The 18,016-nt window shown below is 40.8% G+C and overlaps 9 protein-coding genes and 1 non-coding gene across 10 annotated transcripts; 4 read left to right on the top strand and 6 right to left on the bottom strand.

Moving 5' to 3' along the window:
- Positions 1-437: 437 nt before the first annotated feature.
- On the bottom strand, positions 438-1,262 carry WALSEDRAFT_64180 (hypothetical protein; the record flags this gene model as incomplete). The annotated part of the gene is made up of 1 exon (XM_006958194.1): positions 438-1,262. One exon carries the CDS (start codon positions 1,260-1,262, stop codon positions 438-440), a length of 825 nt encoding a protein of 274 aa, XP_006958256.1.
- Positions 1,247-5,329, bottom strand: WALSEDRAFT_60313 (Suf-domain-containing protein). The gene is made up of 8 exons (XM_006958192.1): positions 5,118-5,329; positions 4,413-5,070; positions 3,541-4,368; positions 3,076-3,489; positions 2,644-3,026; positions 2,156-2,598; positions 1,974-2,111; positions 1,247-1,927 (listed from the first exon to the last, which is right to left on the bottom strand). Exons 3-8 carry the CDS (start codon positions 4,060-4,062, stop codon positions 1,299-1,301), a joined length of 2,529 nt encoding a protein of 842 aa, XP_006958254.1. The 5' UTR covers positions 4,063-4,368; positions 4,413-5,070; positions 5,118-5,329; the 3' UTR covers positions 1,247-1,298.
- On the top strand, positions 4,111-5,302 carry WALSEDRAFT_28619 (DUF947-domain-containing protein; the record flags this gene model as incomplete). The annotated part of the gene is made up of 3 exons (XM_006958193.1): positions 4,111-4,368; positions 4,413-5,070; positions 5,118-5,302. 3 exons carry the CDS (start codon positions 4,111-4,113, stop codon positions 5,300-5,302), a joined length of 1,101 nt encoding a protein of 366 aa, XP_006958255.1.
- Positions 5,330-5,461: 132 nt separating the features above from the next.
- Positions 5,462-5,571, bottom strand: WALSEDRAFT_t46. Its single transcript has one exon. It is a non-coding gene; the product is annotated as a tRNA-Arg (tRNA).
- A 1,163-nt stretch (positions 5,572-6,734) lies between these two features.
- On the bottom strand, positions 6,735-8,260 carry WALSEDRAFT_60312 (acyl-CoA dehydrogenase NM domain-like protein). Its single transcript, XM_006958191.1, has 5 exons — positions 8,134-8,260; positions 8,013-8,085; positions 6,980-7,966; positions 6,869-6,934; positions 6,735-6,825 (listed from the first exon to the last, which is right to left on the bottom strand). Exons 3-5 carry the CDS (start codon positions 7,951-7,953, stop codon positions 6,774-6,776), a joined length of 1,092 nt encoding a protein of 363 aa, XP_006958253.1. The 5' UTR covers positions 7,954-7,966; positions 8,013-8,085; positions 8,134-8,260; the 3' UTR covers positions 6,735-6,773.
- Positions 8,261-8,584: 324 nt separating this feature from the next.
- On the top strand, positions 8,585-9,417 carry WALSEDRAFT_60311 (translationally-controlled tumor protein). The gene is made up of 4 exons (XM_006958190.1): positions 8,585-8,619; positions 8,669-8,677; positions 8,742-9,166; positions 9,222-9,417. The coding sequence occupies exons 1-4, from the start codon at positions 8,614-8,616 to the stop codon at positions 9,268-9,270; spliced, it is 489 nt and encodes a 162-aa protein (XP_006958252.1). The 5' UTR covers positions 8,585-8,613; the 3' UTR covers positions 9,271-9,417.
- A 908-nt stretch (positions 9,418-10,325) lies between these two features.
- On the top strand, positions 10,326-12,829 carry WALSEDRAFT_45739 (WD40 repeat-like protein). The gene is made up of 4 exons (XM_006958189.1): positions 10,326-10,674; positions 10,722-11,306; positions 11,356-12,561; positions 12,611-12,829. Exons 1-3 carry the CDS (start codon positions 10,363-10,365, stop codon positions 11,995-11,997), a joined length of 1,539 nt encoding a protein of 512 aa, XP_006958251.1. The 5' UTR covers positions 10,326-10,362; the 3' UTR covers positions 11,998-12,561; positions 12,611-12,829.
- On the bottom strand, positions 12,050-14,121 carry WALSEDRAFT_28615 (DUF1716-domain-containing protein; the record flags this gene model as incomplete). The annotated part of the gene is made up of 7 exons (XM_006958188.1): positions 12,050-12,559; positions 12,608-12,892; positions 12,944-13,264; positions 13,309-13,567; positions 13,610-13,716; positions 13,764-14,011; positions 14,058-14,121. 7 exons carry the CDS (start codon positions 14,119-14,121, stop codon positions 12,050-12,052), a joined length of 1,794 nt encoding a protein of 597 aa, XP_006958250.1.
- A 216-nt stretch (positions 14,122-14,337) lies between these two features.
- WALSEDRAFT_13057 (hypothetical protein) lies at positions 14,338-14,586 on the top strand (the record flags this gene model as incomplete). The annotated part of the gene is made up of 2 exons (XM_006958172.1): positions 14,338-14,428; positions 14,477-14,586. Coding segments are annotated over 2 exons (201 nt in total), but the record flags the coding sequence as incomplete, so codon positions are not given.
- On the bottom strand, positions 14,549-17,602 carry WALSEDRAFT_60310 (hypothetical protein). Its single transcript, XM_006958187.1, has 2 exons — positions 16,560-17,602; positions 14,549-16,513 (listed from the first exon to the last, which is right to left on the bottom strand). The coding sequence occupies exons 1-2, from the start codon at positions 17,571-17,573 to the stop codon at positions 14,765-14,767; spliced, it is 2,763 nt and encodes a 920-aa protein (XP_006958249.1). The 5' UTR covers positions 17,574-17,602; the 3' UTR covers positions 14,549-14,764.
- Positions 17,603-18,016: the final 414 nt, after the last annotated feature.

The raw sequence follows: 18,016 nt of genomic DNA, 5'->3' as shown, positions 1-18,016 counted from the left end.
CCTTGTTGATCAACAGCGAGACAATCTCAAGACTGCCGGCAGAGCCTAATTGGTTGGTTAGAGAGCGGTCGCTTTCTGTGCTAACACGCACTAGCAATCATTAGAGGTGTCCATCCGAGACTATCCTGAATGTCAACTTTCGCACCTCTACGTAGAAGTTCTTCGACGATAGTTGTGTGACTACATGTACATCCCCAGTGTAATGCTGATCGCGTATTCTAAGCCTTTACTTTAGTAAATATTCTCCTATCCTTCTGGTGACGTACGCTATCTAACCTATCTAACGAGAGCGGATCCTTATCGAGAAGTTGTTTGAGCGTGTCGAGCTGACCTAGACGCTGTTAGAGGTGTATTTTATTATTTCATATCCTACCCTCTTGGGCTGCTTGTTGTACAGTCAATTCGTCACCCATCGTAGTAACAAACAAAGAAATAAATTAAGCGTTGAGCGATTGTAATACAAGTTCTAAAAAGGATTCCTCATCTGTTGTTTTGTTATCTATATCTCCTTCTTTACATTCTGCTCTCTTTCCCTGCTTGTATAACTCATAAACACCTTTTATGGCAGCCTTCGTCGAGCTATCTACAACGCTGATTTGCTTATCTGCGCCATTATCAAGGCTGTTCATGTGTTCTGTAGCTTGTCTCTCAAAGAATGCATCTTCCTGCTGTTGTAGAGCTTGCGAAGTGGGTGGCTGGAGACTCAATCGAGCTGGATTAACGCCTTCCAAGTCGCTATCATCTGAGAAGTCCGCCCAGAAATCCTGATTAGCGTTGTTTTCTTGCTCATTCTCCGTCACCTTCGTCTTATCGTTCGCCTCCCGTATCAATTGCTCAGCTTTGAGAATGAATGCGTCCAAAGCAACATCTTGACTGACGTACCAGCCGCCTTGACCATTCCTTATAAGTGTATTATTATCTATAATCTCTAAATCATGGTATTTCCAATCATTTTCGCCTTCCTCCTTCAGAACAATGTATAAAGTATCATTCAGACTGAATTTAACGTATTGACCGTCTTCTTCATACTTAAACCCTTTTGGTGTTCTATCAAGCGCTTCATCTGAGTTTATTTCTTCTAATAGGTTGATTATTTCTTTGTTGGGGTTCCAACAGAGGTATTCTTCTATTCTCCTAGGATGCAGTATCGAGTGTCGGTAGTTTAGCAATTCTGAGCATTTCTTTTTATCCAGTGGTACATTCAGACTCAATAGATTAGGCAGTAACTCGAGTGCAAGCGTGACTGGTTTACTTGATGGCATTCTTCAAGGAAGTTTATATCTACAAGATGAAATAATTTAAACTGGTGGTAAATTTATGTGCCTAAAGGCGAACAAAATATCTTCTGTATTTATCATCGGTCCATCAAAGTACCTAGCTTGAGGCAACTGTTGTAAGAAAATACCGACGGGGTCTTTAGCAGCCGGTCTAGGTGGCATCATTGCAACTGGTGCAGGTCTACCTCCTCCAAGATGTATTGGTGCACCTCCAATCTGTACATTCGGTACAGGTGTGTTGCGATGTGGAGGCTGTGGAAGACCCTGTTGTGACGTCTGCCTTGAATTTCTACCAGATGGTGGATCCTTCCTCATACGCTTGTTACGCTCTTCTTCAAGGTCAACTGGTGGCCGTTTAGTTGCTGCAGACGCAGCAGTAGCTTCTACAATCTTCATAGGCGCTGTAGGTGGCTTGACACCATAGCCAAGGTCATTCGTCGCGATCTTATCAATACGCTGGTGAGTGTGTCTCTCTGCGAACCTCCTCAGTGGTTGTTCGTCTGGGAAAGTGTCTGCTAATCTTTGCTCGAGTTTTAATGCACTTGGTAGATCTGAGTAGAAGTATTCGTAGGATGCCCAGCGTGTCCAGAGTGGTCTGGCTTTATCGGCTGGAAGACTTGGTGCTATCCTCTCAAACAATGCGCGTGCGTCTGCATAAAGTTAATTGCTATCAGCCATATGATAACTACTACTCACTTCCTTCGTCGTTAATGTTAATCAAGAAATCCAAATACTTAATAACGTAGTCAATCTCTGTCGTGAAGCGCTTCAATCCAAGCTCGAATATCTTTGTTGCAACAGAGGAGTCTTTTGAGCTGTGGTATTCCATCATAGCTGAAAAGTGTCAAATGGTTTCACCATTTTCAGTAACTACTTACCTCCAGCTTCGAATACTTGCCAAGTACAGTATGGCGATGAACGAGCTTCCTTGAATACAGCTCTCGCGGCCTTGATACCTTCGGTTCTTCTACCCAATCTCATTTTCATCACCCAAACTAATCCAGCACCTTTACAAAGGTCTTCAATATCTTTTGCTTTCGCTTTGCTGATCGCTTCCTTCTTGGTATTGATCTCATCTTCAGCGAGACGTCTCTTCTCTCTGACTTCGCCTTCATTTTCGCCAGCTGCTTGTGAAGCATTAGCCTGTTGCTCTATACTTGGCAATTGATTGTTCAATTCTGCTTGTTGGCGTAAAATACCATTTTCAATCTCTTTGGTTTGGTTGATGATGGACGTGAGTAAATTGTTCAATATATCATGTGCTTCTTTGTAACGGTGGTTAATTTCTTCAACTTCAGCTAAAGCGAATGATAGAAGATAGCTGGATTATCTTGTTAGAGCTGTACCTTTGGTGGCTTCTACATACCTCTCAGGATTGGCTTCACTGCCTTGTTTGAGGAGACTTATAGCCTCTTCGTCTTTACCCATTGACTTGTGTGACATGTATGCACGGTACCAGAATTCTGGGTAGAAACGCATATATACCAATGCTTTCTTGTATGCATATGATACTCTACTATGTTTTGCACTATTATCGTCAAGCTCCAATGGATTACCTTCTTCCCATGCGAGGTAACGCTTCCAGGCACTTATCACTTGACGTTCCCTCTCTGTCCAGCTAGGAACCTTTGCGAGGGTGCCATCGATATGGAACAGACTGATCGGTGGATCAGTCAAGCTTCTGATTTCTCTGAGAGCTGATCTTGCAGTCATGTAAGCAGGTGACTTATCTGCTAAGAATTTTTTTGCCTAATTGCAAAAGTGTGAGCGCATTCATAATAAGAAATCTGAAACCCACTGTAACCTTATTCAATGAACCTTCAAATGAATCCCATTCTCTCCAAATGGCTTCCAAATTCTGAATTGGGATGACGACGGCCCTCTGATAAGTTCTTCTGAGTGCATCCATTCGCTGTTGTTCCTCCCATGTGTTCGTCGCTGAACCATCCTTCAAAAATCTAATGTAGCCGAGCCAAATCTCGCCAGAATCTTTATCTTGTCCAACGTGTGAGATGGCAAACTCGTATGCTTTGATAACAATCTGTCTACCTTCTGCGCCTTGGTTGTTACGACGGATGTAGTTCAAATAACTCGACCAAAATTCAGGTGAAGGCGTCTGTTTCAACGCTTTACTGAATATCTCTTCCACTTTTTTCATTCTCGGTGGAGTCAAACTGAGGCATTTATCGATATAATTCTGCCATTGTTTCACCTAATAGAAATTAGCACACATTAAGCACTCATACGGGCGATCTAAACGTACAGCACAGGGCCAAATCTTAAAGAAGTTATCGTATACTCTGGTATACTCTGTCCACCAAGATTCCAACTCGTCACCTACGAGGTTACGACCTTGGCTATCCAAATAACTAATCAAATCTAGCCAAGAATCAACGTCACGCTCATCCTTTTGAATCTGCATTTCAAGGCTCTCTTTTCTATCCTTTGGTACGGGCAAAGGAGGTAATTGGGATGATTTCACGTCAGTGTTGACAGCAGCCGGTATTGGTGGTGTAGGCGTAGGCGTAATAGAAATGTTAGGTAAATTAGGTGCTGCTACAACTTGTTGATCGTCACTCTGAGCGACGTCTTCTAGAGTTTGTTGAGCGTCTTTGTAAGTTTCATTAGGATCCTCAGAATGTTCATCACGGAGGAAAGGTGGCTGATAATGCTCTTCTTGTTGCTCTTCTTGAGCTGCGTCATCATTTGCCAACCCCTGTGTGAGTGATTCTAGCTGCTCAGATATAGCTTGCTGAGTATCAGAATTGTAAACATTTTCTTCCATTTTTATCTTCACAGTTTAGATCTTGAACGTTTTATTGAAACGATCAAAATGACAGAAATTGAGGAAAAACCAAAAAAGGCGTTATACGAGGATGACTCAGATGATGATGATGATATTGTGCAGTCAACTGATATTGATCATACGCCCGTTGCACAATACCTAGATGATGAGGATTTGGAAGAGGAGGACGAATTTGAGGCGGATAGACAGAGAATCGGGGGTGAGGAAATAGAGGATGACTACGAGAATGAAGATGGATCTAGTGAAATTCCTTCAGCTGCCTCATCCAACGAGGAAGAAGATATCGTGGGTTAGATTTTCAATCAACATATTCTTCTCACATTATTTAGGATGACGTAGAGGCACAATACAACTCTCTACCACTCTCAGCACTTGCAGAGGCTTCCTCCCGTTTAGACGACAGCAACGACAACGAAGAGGCAGACAAGCGCAAATCAAAGAGAGCCGAAGCGATAGCCAAAGCCAAAGAGGAACTTTGGGAGAAACAGCAGTCTAAAGGAAAAGATAACAAAGAAAAGGAGCGTAAAGAGTTACAAAAGAGAGCCAACAAACACGCACCAACTGAAGTCACCAGCAAGAGACCAACGAGCAGAAAGAGAGAAGTTGTAGAAGTCGATAAAATCAGATCACGCGATCCACGTTTTCTCTCCCTTAGCGGTAACTTCTCACAAGATCTCTTCGAAAAGTCATTCTCATTCTTGAAGGGCTCTCTATCAAAGGAAGTAGCAGAAGCAAAGGAACAACTCAAGGCGGCACAGCTAAATATCCGTAGAGCACGCTCTCTACCTGGTCAATCAGAAGACAAAACATACTTGATCGAAGAACACCAAGCAGAAGTGGATAGGTTGACTCATGAAATACAGCGCATGAGCTCCCAAGCCAAGACTTCTCAAAAGAAGGATATTGAAAAGGAAGCACTCAGAAAAATCAAGAAAGAGGAGCGTGATAAGAGAGGAGAAGGTAAAAAGGCTTACTACCTCAAAGATTGTGAGTTAATTATGCCCTTCACTAACACCCACTCATCACAAATACAGCTGAGAAACGTAAACGCGTTGAAGAAGCTCAAAAAGAAGTCTTACGTGCTCAAGGAGGTAACAAAGCAGTCAAGAAATCTGAAGAACGTAAACGTAAACGTCACGAAGGCAAAGAAAAGAAATCCCTTCCATGGACTAAAACCGGTGGTCGTGATAGTGTTGGAACAAAACGGCGAAAGGCTTAGATTTGTATTATATTATAGACACATTTCATGCAAATACTATTTATTGATTTCTCTAACAAATATAATATAAGCAAACACCAAATGACACCATTACTATCAACTTGTTTTAATAGGCAAAAAGATAGCAAAAGCAAAAAAATATTGGTTGTAGATTACCACTACTTCAGACGGGGCTCGAACCCGCAACCTTTGGATGGCCAGCTAATCTTAAACCCGAAGATCTTCAATTATACTAGAAGTCCAATACTCTACCATTGAGCCACTGAAGCGCCCGTTGCGCCATTGGGTTGTTGACAGCAACTTTTTCATGTAAAATGACTTTCACTAAGTGTTACAGACAAAACAAGCAAAATTGCGTCAAATGTGTTTTTTTATGTCCGGAATCGAGTGGTCCTTTTCATCAAGAATATTATTAAATGAAATTGGTTCAGTATGATGACATCATTTCTGATTAGCTACTACTGCTTATTTGCGAACTAAAAGTAGATCTAAGGCGGTTATAGTATAGTTGTTAGTGTTACATGTAAGTAATATAGTGTAATGTAACATTTCAATTGACGATTTCGCCACTATAAGTTGGATTAACACAATTAAATCTTCATTAGACCAATTGAGAAGGCAAGGTTGTTAATTAGAGTCATACACAACAATAATAGTCATTTATAAAATATAGCTCAACATGGTTTGGTCTTTATATGACCTTGGTGTGTGGATCGTATAATTCGTTTTGTTCTACGGAGTTCGTTGAATCTATAAACTTTATAAAATATTACTCAAACGCTTAGATTTTCCTGTTGTAGGGAGGATAGAAAGGGTGTGTTCCACACATACCAGCCAACCAGAAAACACTTGTAGTCTCATTGCATAGATTGTCACTTACGGGGGGCAGCTATAATAGGCTCCATGCGATAAAAGTTATGAAATTTCTTTCTCATGTATTGTATTAATCCATCAACTATAACTGTAACACTATCTCGTAGTTGGTGACGATATAACTAATCTAGCTAGAAGTTATGGCAGTACAAAGCACTGTTATATTACCAGTAAATGCAATACTTAGTGTAATTATTATTAGATATAGCAAAGGTATCGAATATTTTGTCATTTCACTGTCTATTCTCTTTTTCTTCACCCACCACTCGTTATCAATGGACAGCTCATTAGCCATTTTGATAACGATTGTCGCGGCTTTAACGTAATTCCAAGAATTTCTATAATAATTATCATCTGACTTACCAGAAGTCTCATTACTTTCATTTTCTGTGCTCTTTCTTCCTGTCTTGGTGATGGCTTCAGAGCTGCTTTCACGGACCCTACACGCAGTCGATCAGCATACGCATACAAAAAAGGAATGGGTAGAGGCAGATTTGATTATATTGAAGAGATGGAAATGGAGAACTGGGGAAGATAGCATTCTTCAAACGACTACAATACGAAATAGAAGGTCGCAATGTATTTTACAATTTACAATCTAAGCAAAAGCTTGCAATCCTGTTGTCGCTTTACCCAAAATGAGAGCATGTCTGTAATACTTAGCATACGTGTTTAATGGATTAGTATACCTACATATCATGCGTGCCCTCATACGTGTTGGTTACGTGTAAGTTATTTGCAATACGTCCAACGTGATATCTAAGAAATTAGTTCTGAGATACCAAGACAACTTGTGGGACTCACTCATCAGCAACACCGTTACCACCAAATATTTCCATCAATGTACGCGTATGCTCCAATGCCTTACCACAATTGTTGCGCTTCACTAATGATACCATCTCTGGGGACCACGTGCCAGCGTCCATCATTCTACCTACTTGAAGGGACGCGAGCAAACCGAGTGGCACCTCTGTTACCGCATCAGCTATTTTCTTTTGAACAAGTTGGTATGATGCCAATGGGCGCTTGAATTGCTTCCTGTCGAGTGCATATTCCCTAGAGCGGGCAATGACATCTTCAAGCGATCCCATTACACCCCAGGAAATACCATAACGAGCCTGGTTAAGGCAGCTGAAAGGTCCTTTGAGACCTGCAACGCCTGGCAGGACCTGTTCTTTGCTCACGTGAACATCATCCATGTATATCGATCCAGTGATCGACGCTCTCAAACCCAGCTTGTTTTTGATTGCCGGTGCGCTCAAGCCATCCATATCCTTTTCTAGTATGAAACCTCTAATCTTACCATCCCATTTACATCTCGCCCATACTAAGAAGACATCACTAATTGGACTATTAGTGATCCATGTTTTGGAGCCATTTATCTTGTATCCACCTTGAGGGGTCTCTTCAGCAACAGTTTCCATCCCATTTGGATCACTGCCGTGTTGCGGCTCTGTTAGACCAAAGCAACCAACTAAATCTCCAGATGCAAGACCAGGGAGGTATTTCTCACGTTGTGATTCACTTCCAAACGTGTAGATTGGATACATAGTCAAACTAGACTGGACGGACATCGCAGATCTGTATCCGCTGTCTACACGCTCGATTTCCCGTGTAATCAAACCGTAAGCTACTTTGGATACACCAGCACAGCCGTAGCCTTTTAATGATGCACCCAGAAATCCCAACTGGCCCATTTCACGCAATATCTCCCTATCAAAATCCTCGTTCCTTGACGCTTCAAGAATGCGCGGAGAGAGCTGCTCTTGGGCATACATTCTGACGCTCTCCCTATAATATTATTAGCGCATGTTTCTCTGTGCGCTAAATTGCTCACTGTATCGCCTGCTCGTCATCATTGAGCAATGTGTGTAGTTTGAGAGGGTCTTGCCAATCGAAAGATACGAACTCTTGGAAAAATTGAGAAAATTGATCCTAAACTGACTTAATTCACTCACTGTTAGTCGGTAAAATAGTGCTAGTTGCTGATGAATCAACTGGAGGCTGCTCGGTGGTTATACACCTGCTGTTTGCAGCCTTTACTACATTTATAGACTCTCGTGAGCTTCTCAAAGTATTTCTAGCTAATCTGCTAATCATTTGATTGATAAAAAGTAAGAACGGGTGATGTGACTGTCAAGTAGCCGAATAGCATCTCGTGACGCACCAAAATTCGGGATGTTAACATTTATACGCATTCTATCATGTTACATAATTTAAAAACATAAAAAAAGTTGCTCTACGAATCTTTTTGGCTTTTCGATAGAGGATCTGCCCTACTATGCTTAGATAGGTTAGAGATACTGTTTAGCCTAATACGATGTACTAAAATGCACGACTATTATCTATAAAAATAATATTTTGTCTGCCAACGTTGGAATAATTTTGTCTCGAGGCGGAAGAATTTTTGTCATTAACTCTTACAGTCATCATAAAATATGAAGGTGAGAAAATTTCGATGACTTACATCTTTAAATTAACATACGTACTCAGGTTTTCAGTGTAAGTATGGTCATGTCGTTCGGACATCACCAAATGATGATGGATGACTGACTTTGACTTCTAGGACGTTATTACTGGCGATGAGCTTGCTTCAGATGCTTACCCAATGCAAGAAAATGGTCCATTCTTTGAAATTGACGGTCAAGTGATCACCGTTGGTGGTGAAGGTGCCGACATTGGAGGCGGTGGTGAAGGTGAAGAAGTTGACGATAACACTGAGCAAAAGATCAACGTCGTCCACTCCTTTAACTTGCAACCAACCTCATTCGACAAGAAGAGCTACATGGTTTACCTCAAGGGTTACATGAAGGCAGTCGAGAACCACTTGAAGGAGTCTGATCCAGCACGTGTCGATGGTTTCAAGGCAGAGGCACAAGAGCACGTAAAGAAAGTTATTGCCAACTTCAAGGACTACGAATTCTTCACAGGAGAATCTATGAACCCAGATGGCCAAGTCGTCCTTCTCAACTACCGTGAAGATGGTATTACGTGAGTGAGCGCTTTGAGCGCTATAAAGTAGTATATGTTCTCTAACGCCATTTAGTCCATACTTCACCCTCTGGAAGGATGGTCTTAAGAGCCAAAAGATCTAGGTGATCCAAACTAAAATTTTCATTTTCCATACAAAGTACATCTATACATCAATTTCTTGGGTTTTGCGAATATTTGAGCAATATGATTGAATTCTGCGTATTTAGACATCTATATATTATGTTTCCTTATCACTATGTCTCAATATTGTCTGACAATAGGGGGTCGAGAATGGGACATTGAAATGACTTAATGTGCTGGTAATTGACAAAATACGCCATGGATGATTTCAGTAATGTTACTTGAAGAATTATGGCCCAAGTTCTTTTGTGTATGTGGAGGCAACAGAGACACAAAGTATGTGATGTTATTTACCAGTTGTATTACGATTAGGTTGGATTACATCTGTCCACTCTTGTCATATATTGCGGTGCAAAATAGATGATCGCAGTTACCATCGACACAGTGAACCAAGTGAGTTGGTTTTTGTAACCCAAAAGGAAACTACTATAGGGTATTTCATTCACAGGCCTTCATCTTGTAAGTGAAACCAATGGGAAATTGATTGTATCACCTTGGTCGGGTTCGCTCGCAGCGAAACCCCTAACCTAATATCACTCTAGGTAATCTGAAAGTTTTGACTAGTGTCTGAATAATTTCAAAGGTTTTCATCAAGTTAAAGCGGAAAATTCTAGAGTGATCGCATCCATCATTAACTTTAAAGGATTATGTATGGTTTCATGATAATGATAGCTTATGTCAATATGCAAGGACTAAATGTTTTACATATCTGATCCTATGATATTCAAGGTGAAGTCGTATCCATGCCATCGTCCACTTATTGTTTCGATTTCTTTTCCTACTAAAGGATCACCATCAACCTCATATTCTTCATTTAATAGTTTATACTATTATGTAATAGACTATCCATCATAGATTCGACATTTAATTGGTATATTCAGAATTTGAGCGTATATAATGCTTAAATAGATATTATCTTTTGTTCGTTGGTAGAAGAATTAAAGGTAGTGTGAAGGAATAAAAGAAATGATATTGTATTATATATGTATATATGTAATAAAATTCTAATAATTATTTGGTTTACTTGCTAATAAATTCGACTTCACCCTTTGACTTCTTCCTTCACCTCAAAAATGGACTATCGGAAGACGCTGCCTCTTCCTCAGACGTTTTCGCATAAATTAGGATACTCACAGGATGCAAAGTACTTTAAGTCTTTTAAATCAACTTTTGTTAAAGAATTCGCGCCTATAACGAGCGTCAGCTTCTCACCAATCAGTCCACATAGATTTGCAGTGACTTCTGCTACTAGAGTACAAATATACACACCACGCTCACAATCCGTTGTTAAAACTATAAGTAGATTCAAAGATGTCGCCAGATCAGGTCAAATTCGTTCAGATGGTCGTTTAGTTGTAGCAGGTGATGATTCTGGTCTTGTACAAGTGAGTTTATCGTTTTTTAAGCATAATCTTCTGATAAAAATTATCAGGTTTTCGATATAAACTCCAGAGCAATCTTGCGTACATTCGAAGACCACAAGCAACCCGTTCACGTAACTTCATTCCATCCAACAGAGCAAACAAAGGTTCTCTCAGCTAGCGATGATTGCTCAGTTATTTTACATGACATACCATCACAATCAGCCCTTCAGAAATTCGATGAACATTCTGATTACGTTCGTACGGCTGCATTCTCACCTTCTTCTCCTTATTTATTAGTATCCGGTTCTTATGATCATACCGTTAAACTTTGGGATACAAGAATGCAAGAATCTGCAATGACAATGTCAACAGGTGGCATGCCAGTCGAATCAACAGTTTTCTTACCTGGAGGTGAAACTTTAGCCACTAGTTCTGGCCCAATTGTTAGAATCTGGGATATTATGGCAGGCGGTCGCTGTAGACGTGCATTTAGTAATCATCAAAAGGCTGTCACTTCACTTGCTATTGATGGTGACCAGAAGAGATTATTAACAGGTGGTCTTGATCAAATGGTCAAGGTTTATGACCTGGAAACTTTCAGAGTTACACACTCAATGAGGTTCCCTGCACCAGTCTTATCAGTTGCTACATCCGTAAGTAGTTGCTACATCATTTAAAAATATCTAATAATGCTTCTTACAGCCTGATAACATCAACCTTGTAGCAGGTTTGTCTGATGGTACATTAGCTATGAGAAGAAGACAAGCTAAAGGTAGTGAAGTTGCTGAAAAGATCGCGGACAAAGAAGCCATGAAATCTGGTGCATATGAGTACATGCAGGAAGCACAATCACTCAAACCTAAAAGCCAGGTGGCTGTTAAGAGTGCAGGTAACTTGGGTTCAGATGAATTTAAGATCGAACCTATTAGACGATTGAGATTGAAAGAATTTGATAAATTCCTTAAAAAATTCCAATACTCCGAAGCACTCGACTCCGTTTTAAGAAAAAAGGCGTCACCAGCAACTACGTTTGCATTATTATTAGAATTAATCAATAGAGATGGTTTGAAGCAGGCGATTTCAGGTCGTGATGATATAGGATTAGAACCATTAGTCTCAATGCTCGTTAAGTGGATCGTTGACCCAAGGTTTACCGATGTAGCTGTACCAGTCGCATCTGCAATCATTGATATTTACGGGGGTGTCGTCGGACAATCACAATTGATTGATAACCTCTTAACAAGACTGCGTAAGAAGGTTGACGATGAGATTAAAGTACAGAACGAGTTCATGAACGCTAAAGGGGCTTTGGATATGATATTCGCTCAATCAACACTTAGGTAAAACAACTATTGTAATTATAATTATATTATGTGCATGCATCTTACTACTTATTTTATAGACTTTCAACATATTCCATGAGATGACCAACAATTTCACGTTGTGTTGGTGAACCATCTGGATTCGGTGGTTGATCACCCATATTATCAGCGTACTCATTTAGTACCGATACGACATCCTTAAACGATTGACCACGACGTCTGAGGAGGATTTCTGCATGATCCTTTATACCGTCATCTTCCATAACAAGCCATGCTAGAACGTAATCTGTGAGTTGCAAAGTGAATAAACCTGCTTCTAAACGTCCAAGGTATGCTTCATCTTCATCAATATCGATTTCTTTATCCTGTTCGATCCGATTTGTTACTCTATTTTGAGCATTCTCGCGGATTTCAAACAATCTATCAACCTTCTCGTAATTGTTTTCGACAAATTTCGTTAAAAGGCGTATTCTTCCAGGAGTTTCTGAACCAAGGTTTGAGAATAATGAGACTAGTATACCAAACAAATGCTCTTCTTGCTCTTGTACTGAGACGGCGCCAAATGCACTCTTTTTCTGAGGTATCTATGGGGTTGTGAGTTGGTCTTTCTAATGGAAAAGAGTATAACTTACCTTGTTCATGAAAGCACCAAACAAAGTAGCCAGGCCTTGAGCTTCAACAAAAGCTTCACTGTTGAGCGATCCAGCTGGCCCTGACATTGCATGATCGAGAGTTTTGATAGCGCGCGATCTAGAGATTAACTTCTCTTGAGCAATCAATATCATCAAATCAACACCTTCTGCCTCCTTAAACTGTACTTTAGCATCAGACTCTGCGAGGAGTGTACAGAGAACGTTATAGGTATTTTCCAAAAATTCCAACTCCTCAGCATCTTTTGGATCTTTCTTCATGTAATGCTACGGTAACATGAGATATTTATTTCCCAATTGAAAACGACGAATACTCACCGATAAGGCCTGTAAGATGCAATCAAGACCATCTTTTTCTTTCAAAACTGCAGAGCGGTTTTTGGTAGAATCTTGCAATAGAATAGCTAATATTTCAGATGAGTATTGTTTATTTTGATTGTATTCGACCTTTGTAATGCGCTTGAGTAACCAAGGGAGTGTATCAGTCGCGGTGACAAGTGTTTCAGCGAGTTCTGGTCGCAAAGATATCATATTCTCGAATACTCCCAGCGTGTGGAAAACACCTTCAACATCTGAGTCATTCTCCTCATTGAGCCTTTTCATGTTAGAGACTAATAACTCAAGTACTTGCAATTCGAGCTGTTAATCAGTCAGTTAGATCGGTTGAATGAATGTGAACTCACCAAGGCAGTGACGAAAGCCTGTAAGTTACTCATTCCCTCCTCACTGTCTTCCGTCTCGTCGAGTATATCCTCATCTGTGAGTTCTTCAATAACTTCCACGACGTCGAGTGAAATATCAGTGTTTTCATGGCTTAGCAAGCCAATTAACTGTTCTGTTGCACCTGTTTTTATCAATTGAGGGTACGAAATAGCTGGACTCTGTGCGAATATTTTGAGTTGATGAATAGCCGCATCTAAATCAGCCTCTGAATCAATGAATCTAGATAGGTTAGAAAGTTATTAGGATGAGTACCCCACTCACTTGTGTGGATCTTCGGGATATTTACCCCTTAATTCTGTGTTCTTAGCTATAACGCGTTCAAACTTCTGTAGCTGTTTCTTGATACCTTGCGGAGTAAGCACGACATCCTAAGCGATAATAAGCTAACTAATTGTACAGCTTATACTGAACCCACTTCGTCGCCCCCTTGTTCAGCTCTGTCGAAGACATCAAGGATTGTCTTCTGTTCATCTGTCAAACCACCGCCGTAGAAGCGACCATCTTCATCGTCATCGATATCGTCCTCCTCGTGAGCATCTACATATTCCACCTCGTCTTCCTCGTCTGCGATAGTAACTGCTCTGCCCTTACCCTTATCGCTTCCAGCTGAGGAGTGGCTCTCTGGGTTTTCTTCTTCCTGCAATCTAACCTTCTTTATAGCGTCTATAGTGATATTAACTGAGTGATCTACACGCTTTGTGAATCCCACCTTCCGTCGGTGCTTCAAATCTCCGCTTGTTTTTGCCTGAAGGCAAGTCCGGTAGTTTGAACATTTTAGAAACCTTTTGAATATTAATAAATTATTTAAACACTTTATTTATACTGACATCCATCGTCGTAATGGCACAAGAGATAATCTTTCGTCTCGGACGTCATGGCTAAATCAGTGAAGATAGCAGCGGAGAAGAAATCTGGAGAAATAAATGATAAGGCTGTTACAGCGTAAGCTTGTGTTGTTTACACCATCGTCGCATCTCATATATACTAGATCGTCTATTACAAAGTTACTAGCATTCTCAATAGCACTCGTTGTTTTGCCGATATCAATATATTTCATTACATTGAACTCTATATTTAATGGTAGATAGTCGTATCACTCTTGTAACCATCGTCATAACCCTCCTACAGGCAATTCAACCTATGCAGCCATATCAGCTGCTTTAACAGCCAACGTGGTCTTAATGCTCTACGTTGGCTTAGCTATCTACGAAGATGATGATGATTCAAACTCTCAAAAAGTCCTTATCGATAGAGCAGCTAAGCAACCGACAGCCAAAGAAAAGAAATCTCAATAACTTTACTTTCTATGATTAAGTAACGATTAATGATAGTAATGCAGCAATTATACAATTAAATAAATAATAATGTCGTTAAAGTGAAAGAATACTACGAAATATACGTGTTTTACGTCTCTCCTTAGATAGCATATCCGATACCAGAATCTTGTTTTAAACTATAAGCTGAAGAGCTATGTTGGAGGAAAGGGGCATTTAAATTATTCTTTTTGAACGATTGAACACCATAGCTCTGATGATTGTCCGAGCTTGTACTTTGAGCTGACATTGAGTCCATAGATGAAGCTGAAACGTTAGGTTTATGAGTAAATGAACGTGGCGTCATAATATTATCGTATCCGCTAATAGTTGAGGCCGTACCTGGAGTCAACGGTGGTGTTGAAATAGGAATCGCATTCACATGACTGTAGGATTTCGATTGTGGTGTACCCAATTGATCAAGTCTAATTGGACGCGATTTTCTAGACTTTGGTAATGATTGCGTTGATTTAGATGGTGTACCGAATGAATGCTCGACAGTTGTCTTAATACGTTGGTCAGAAAGGCGAGGATTGTATTGTGGTGTCTCTATTGATTGCCTGAAAGATCTCATTGATGGCAACGCCGGTACACCAGGCTGGGAATCACGGGATCTTACACCCTCCAACCCACTTGCGAAGGAAGTCTTAATAGCTGGCGCTGAGTAAGGCAAATTTGCAGACAACTTCTTCTGTGGAAGTATCAGAGACTTCCTTTGCTTTGAACTAATAGCGTATTGCTCTACAGGTGGAACACTTGATGATCTAGCTGCTTTCCAAACAGCCTCCATTGCCGCCTTAGCTTTCTGCTGTTGATTTTCAAGCTCACTGCGACGCTTATCACCAGTTGGATCAGATATAATACTGTCAAACTCATTTTCGATCGAACTTTGGAATGAAATATTACTCTTTGCGGCCTTACTTGAATATCTCTTAGGTAAAGTTCTATTATCAATTGGTTGTTGACTAATTCTACGGCTCTTGTCAAATGTCGTTCTTGGGGTAGGTGAAAGTCCCTCCGGAGGTTTCAACCAAGTGTCACGCATACGGCGATCATTTTGCTTCTTCTCCTGAAGTTGTCCTTGCAATGGTCGCATTCCGCTAGCTTTGTAGGAAGAATAACGAGGTGGATGAATCATTTTAGGTTCCTCCCTATCTACATTGAGATCGGATTCTCTCAATCCTGGGCGCTTTTGAACGTCACCAAGCTCTTTCGCTGATTCATCTGTTGGCTCAACTTCCTCAGTTATTTTTGGAGACAGTGGGGTCGGCATCCAATCCTTGAAACTAGTTCTAGATGCAGACATTTCAATTTTCTTTGGACTAGCTTGAGCTGGTTTTGGTTTTGGTTTCGGAGCTTCACTTGGAATGACTGTCTTGGGTGGTTCTTTAGACAACCTACGAAGTTGAGTTTGAAGATTCTTCCGCGACTCTGGTGATATTTTTATTATACGATTGTCTTCTTCTTCTTCCTCTTGGGAAGAGCGAGAAGATTGAGAAGCGTTAGTGACATGGAAGCTAGATGATGTTTGGATGTGCTCCTCAATAGAACCATTAACACTGCTTGTTTTTGCATGATGTCCCACGAATGATCTTGTTCTTGGTATCTCGCCCTTCTCACTACTATCTGTGTCATCAACTGGTGATTCCGGTAGGGCAATCTCATCAGGTTGAACTTCAGGCAATGCTATGTCTTGTGGAAGTGGCTCTTCTTCAATGAACTCAACATCATCTTGCAATTCAGGATGTTCCTCAGGATCCAGCTGGAATGAGAAAGATGGTGGAAGAGCTTCCTTCGATGATGATGGTTGCAATGGTTCTGGTAATTCAGATTGTCGCATCTCCTCTAGTTTCTATGCACGAGCGTCAGCTATGCTTCTAATTAAGTCCGTAACTCACTTGTGCCATGGCTTCTATTTTCTGCTGCAAAGCAGACATCTCGTCTTCATCGTAAATTGACATCGAGTCGCGAATAATACTCTCACTGTCCTTCTTCAATTCATGCTCATGCCCTACATCTTCCTCTACTTGTTTGCTCTTGTCAGATTCAACATCAGATTTTGCATCTACGAAAATTTCAGAAGTAATCAATTTATTGAAGCTGTCTTGGCTTGGGTGACTTGATGTAGGGATAATGTCGGAGAAGTGGTCTTCAGGCTTTTTTGTGAGACTCTCTTGAGGCTTGTTTTGCTCACACTCATATTCATTAAATTGGTCTTCGTGATATGAAGGTGGCCTTAAGTCCAGCAGTGGTGGTGGTGAAGAGAAATTTGAGAGTGTGTCTAAGAAAGTCTCACTTGAATCTTTCATATCATCATCGTCATTGAAGGAATCAATTGACATGTGTTTCTTGACAGCATCCAGGCTAGAGAATATCTTGGAACGCTCCCTCTGCGCTTTGCTCATATGTTTATCACCATGGTCATTCTCAATCACCTCATGCTTATCGATCTGATCATCTTCTTCATTGTTCTTCTTTTCATTGTTCTTTTCATTGTTCTCTTCTCCAAAGAGTATTTCATCACATAATAGATCACCATCTTTGGTACCATTTGAAACGACTTCCTCATTCTGATCAAGATTTCTTTCGACGAACTTCTGTGAGCTTGAGCTCGGTCCGATAGCCATCAGCGAGGTATTATTGAAGTCACGCTTGGAGCTACTTGGGCTAAGTACAGATTTGTCCAGTTCGAAAGAAGAGTATGAATCATCCTTCGTGTATGAATTGAGGAATTGTGATGGATCAAAGCTATTGTTACCATCGTTGAAGCTACTGAACGTACTATTCAGTATGAGGCTACTTTGATCGTGATCGTCGCTCGTAGGGGCGATCTTGCTATCAACAACTTCATTTGATTCGGGTGTATGGGATGAATTAATACTCTGTGTAGCTGGTGTGCCGTTGTTATGCATATTTATACTGATGCCAGAAGATGACCTAGCATTAGTGATAGTAGATACTGATGATGATGGCTGTATGGCTTGCAAACTGAATGGAATTGAATGGAGTGATGAATGAGCGTTTGGTTTGTTACTCTGGGGGTTCGCTCCTGATGGACTCGAGTTTGAGCGCTTTCGAGTGTTAATTGTCTGTGATGCGGTGCTGAGTCGAGCATGATTAATTTGAGATTCTTGCGAGGTTGATACGCCAGAAACTGTAGTGCTTCTCCCACGTGTAACATTAGGAGCTGGTGGTGGTGACCTCATAGGCCGCGGCGGAGGAGGTGCACGCACTTGAAGGGGCGGCGTACGAACACTACTATTGTCATTAGTAAATACCTTAGTTAAACCATGCAAACCAACATAGAAGATATCGAGAAACTTTCGAACGACTCGTCACTTGCACTATGTCTCAC

The sequence above is a fragment of the Wallemia mellicola genome (genome assembly GCF_000263375.1).
Source record: "Wallemia mellicola CBS 633.66 unplaced genomic scaffold WALSEscaffold_9, whole genome shotgun sequence".
NCBI classification, from domain to species: Eukaryota; Fungi; Basidiomycota; class Wallemiomycetes; order Wallemiales; family Wallemiaceae; genus Wallemia; species Wallemia mellicola.
This window is presented reverse-complemented; position numbering and strand designations above follow the sequence as displayed.